Genomic DNA, 4,677 nt, shown 5'->3' on the forward strand with positions numbered 1-4,677 from the left:
ATGCTTACTTGACGACTTTTTAAATAAATTGCAAAATTATAAATACTTTCAATGTCATAGAACTGATGATGGTGTATAACGACCAATGTCTTATGATAAATGATATTATCAATATTTTCACGCGTTAACGAAATAATATTATTAAATATCGTGTATATTAATATTGGTATGTTTAATTGGTTTACAACATTCTAATCTGTAATCATATCTAATTTAATATTATAAAATAACAATAATACATATATTTATATAATAATTAAAATACGCAATAAAACATAATCTATTGAGCTAATAAAAAATATGCACATACCTATTTAAGTATAATTAAGAATCGGCTAAATGTATTTGTTAATACTGTTATTAATATTATATTATAATTTTGATAGTTAAAATTGGTGTGACACTTATTATAACAACGTGGTCATGTATGTTGATAAGAGTTTAGTGTCTTCAGCAGGAAGAAGGTTCTTCTACGACTGGTGATAGTGTTTCCGGTGCAGCCGGTTCTTCTACGGGTACAGGTGGTGTCAGTATTGAAGGTGGAAAGTTGAAATCTAGTTTAGAAAAAGGGAATGGTAACATGGGAGATAAAATTGGGGGAGGAAAGCTGTTGATGAGCGCTGGCAAAGGGAATGAAAACGGAAAGTTAAGATTTTTGCAAGAATCCGGAAATTGACCGAAAAATGGGTTTTCTGGTAACAACGATTGTGGTTCTTTGGTATCTGAACAGTCAGCTATGGCCTTATTAACAAAAAAATTTAAAAAAAATAATTTTGTGTGATGTAATGGTTTTTTTCTTCTACATTATATATATATATATATATTTACATACTATTCCTTACCATGGCCGAACAAATCACCGCCAAAACTGCGACGGCTCTTACTGTCGTCATTTTGTGACTAGTGGACCATTAAAACGACGGCGAATATTGCGTGTAAACCATTTATCCGGTTAGGCTTTTATACTTATAACATAAGGTTTTATTATCCACATCAGCACGTTTCCTGTAACTGATTAGAGCAGTACTATCAGCTAGTTAACAATTTTGTTTGTTTGTAAACTATAGATTAGTCATTGATAAGATAAAATTAATATACTGTATGCAGATAATAGCAAGTTGCATATTTATATTAATAAATTATTGATAAATATATTTATCCTCCTAAAATATGGAACAAAAATAAAAATAATTAAGTTCTTACTTAGTAATAAAATTTGAGATATTATTTACTATAAAAACAATTGAACAATGTTTCCAACAATAAGGATAGATAACAGAAAAAAAATGTGTGTCAGTTTTTCGAAAAAGATTTTTGTATACTTTTCAATAATTGAATAAATATTAAATACACCATCTCAAAGGTGATAAACGTTGACAGTAAATTTTACATTAAGATGACGCCACGCCCACATGTGTTGTCTCCGTTTTACATACATATAACATAATGAATTTGTGTTCAGTGAAACCCATTATGTGTTTTCAGCTTTAATATCAGAATGAATTTACATATTATCAAACTTAAAGGTAAAAATGTTAGCTGTTTTGAAGCGTTAGTTTTTTACAATATTTTAGATTGTAAGCAAGTTACTTATTAGTATGTAAAATATTAATATTTAAAAAACGTATGACTCACTTAAAATATAAAATATCGTAAAAAACCAAAGATAGAACACATATAATGTTTTTACCTTTAAGTTTCATAATAGGTCAATTGACAGTTATATTAAAGCTAACAAAACAAAACTGAAACTGTTGAACCTAAATATTAGTATTTGATGTGCAATAAGATGAGGCAAAACACGTGGATATTATGTTCTCTAAATGTAGTTATATTTTTAATTCCTCAGTCAGTAGTTTTCGAAAATATCACGAATTTGATACTTAGTCTTTACAATATAATAATAATGATGACTATACCCCTCCCTATCACAAACATATCACGAAAAGATAATTTTAAAATATTAAAATATAATCTGATATCATATCAAAATTATTACAAAGTGTTAATTTCAATTTATTTGATACTTATAAACCTATAAAATGTTGCTACTAACTTGTTTATTAGTATAATTTTAATTTCTAGAAAAAAATATAAAATAAAAATCAACATTTGTTCAGAGAAATATTCAATAACAACGCTAAATCCAAAAGCATATTTGTAATTAAATTATAGTACTATATTTTACTCTCGTATTTCTACTTATACGATTATTAATAAAATAATAAATGTATGATAATTATATAATGATTTTAAAACGTCGCAATCAATTGGATAATGACTAGTCATGCTTTTTTAACTAACAATAATATACGGTCTTATACGGATTCTATCGACCGTATCAATTCATAAACATTGGCAATCAGTTTAAAGGAACGTGGAAGTAAGACAAACACAAAAATTTTAAAGTATATAAGAGCCGATACTAATGTTTAATGAGAATTATTAATAGTATTTGTCATCTACTAATATCATAAATTATGAATAGCTTTGGTTTTATAGCCGCTTTGGCGGTGGTTTGTTTGGCTAAGGTAAGCAATTACATTTTTATTATTAATATAAGCATATTTTATTCAACAAAAAATTAATAACTCCTTTTTTTTAATCAAAATAAGGTCGAAGCAACACCTTGTGGTGGATGTCCATTGCCTTGCTACGCACCACCATTACCTCCTCCATGTCTTCCAGCCCCACCTCTGCCACCATGCACACCTTCTCCACCCATTAATCCAGCGGTTCTAGCCTCTTTATTAGCTACTCTTAAAGCAGCGGCACCTATTTCACCCCTTGCCACACTCCCGGTTCCACCGCCTGCCCTACCAGCCTATGGACCCGCCCCAACCGTAGCTACAACCCTGACGGTCCCCGCACCTGCACCACAGGTCATAGCACCAGGACCAGCACCAGGTCCATTGATAGTCCAATTGCCGTCAGTAGCCGGAAAGGTAGCGCCAATCGTCGTTCCCGCCGGTCCAGCCGCTAATCTGCTCGTCAAACTGACTCAATCTCCAGCTCCCGCACCCATCATACTTCCAGGAGCGGCACCCGGCCCTATCGTCATCAACGACGGAAACGTAATCAAGGAACAGTCCATCACGCGTGCACCAGCTCCAGATCCAAACAAAATATTCTTCGCGTTACCACCTCCATTGCCGACCCCACCTGTCGTGTTGCCACCCGCGCCATTGCCAAAGGTGTTCTTCAATCCCGGTCTGTATGTCCAAAAACCTGATATCGTTTACCAAACTCCAGTCGGTCTACCTCAATTGTTTTTGATTCCGTCGCCGTGCCCATGTCCAGCACCGTGCTACCCACCACCCGGTCCATGCAACCTACCTCCAGTCCTTGCTAAGGTCCCATGTGTTTGTTAGTTTGACAATAACATCACTGCTTAATCAATATTGTTAACATCTTACACCGGAAAATATGTTATTTGTTACATGTAATTAATTTATCCTGTTAAATGCCAACATTTATATATACTTACTTATAATATAAATCACTCATCATTACTTATTAAATTGGTTTTATTTTATTTACATCACAGCATTATAGATAGTAAATATAATAGTTGCATTTACATTTGGGATGTTATAACTATTATATTATTATGACTATTCTAAAATAATATTTATTAACGTGACACTTTGAAATATACAAATATATTCACATTAATTCATATTCAACCTATCTATTTATAATTCCCTACCTTCTGTGAACCTATATGGTGGGTACTATGATGAAATAATAAATTTATTTAATATATAGTAGTCTATTAAAAATAATATAGATCGTGAAAGAAATGGCATATTATACGATTGGCTAATCAGTGAATTAAAAAATATTTGGAAACGACTATACGCTTCACGAAGTTATTTTTTGTAAAATTTGAAATAATATATGAAAAGTAACTATATGTATTTTTTAACGTTAAATCTAAAGCTACACTTGAAATAAACCAGTTTATGGTTTGGAATTAAAGTACCATTTTTAATAACCATCTTTGATTAAAACGATTCATTTATTGATTAACTTTTAGATTTTAAACCATTTAGATAGTTTTCATATTACTAACTATTTAGATCATGATATGTAAATTTACATGCATTATATCGATGTGAGTTTAACCCGCAAATACTCAATATAGGTTTGTTAATTTCAATGTTTAAAAGTAAGATAGATACTTACATTTAGAAATCACAGATTTACGATGGTATATACTTACACTTCAAGCCGATTGATTGTTTGTTGCCACACATTTTATGTTTTTTTATATTTTACTACTTCGACCAGATATGTTTTACAGCGTAGGTGTGTTAAGATTAAATATTTTTCTATAATATTATGTATTAAACTTTTTTTTAAACATAAAATGAAAAACTTCATAAACTATGTTGCTTTATTGTAGTTTTCAAATCAATAGGACTTATTAGAAATTAGAATTATACATACTTATATAGGTGCAATTGAATAAAATATGTATAAGAAAATGTATAATTATATTATTTAATAATTTGATTAATAGAGCATCTATTATAGGTACTTGTATGTGATGAAAAACATCTTATATTCTCATCATCAAAAAATGTTTGTATTTGGCCTTTTGGTCCATAGTAAAAATTTAATTTTAAGTGAACTATTAACTATGATTGTATTTTTAAGTACTTCAAATATTTT

The 4,677-nt window shown here is 30.2% G+C and overlaps 1 protein-coding gene across 1 annotated transcript; it reads left to right on the forward strand.

Moving 5' to 3' along the window:
• The first annotated feature begins 2,480 nt into the window (after positions 1-2,480).
• LOC132919759 (uncharacterized) lies at positions 2,481-3,371 on the forward strand. The gene is made up of 2 exons (XM_060981581.1): positions 2,481-2,531; positions 2,616-3,371. The coding sequence occupies exons 1-2, from the start codon at positions 2,481-2,483 to the stop codon at positions 3,369-3,371; spliced, it is 807 nt and encodes a 268-aa protein (XP_060837564.1).
• Positions 3,372-4,677: the final 1,306 nt, after the last annotated feature.

The sequence above is a fragment of the Rhopalosiphum padi genome, chromosome 2 (assembly GCF_020882245.1).
Source record: "Rhopalosiphum padi isolate XX-2018 chromosome 2, ASM2088224v1, whole genome shotgun sequence".
Classification (NCBI taxonomy): domain Eukaryota; kingdom Metazoa; phylum Arthropoda; class Insecta; order Hemiptera; family Aphididae; genus Rhopalosiphum; species Rhopalosiphum padi.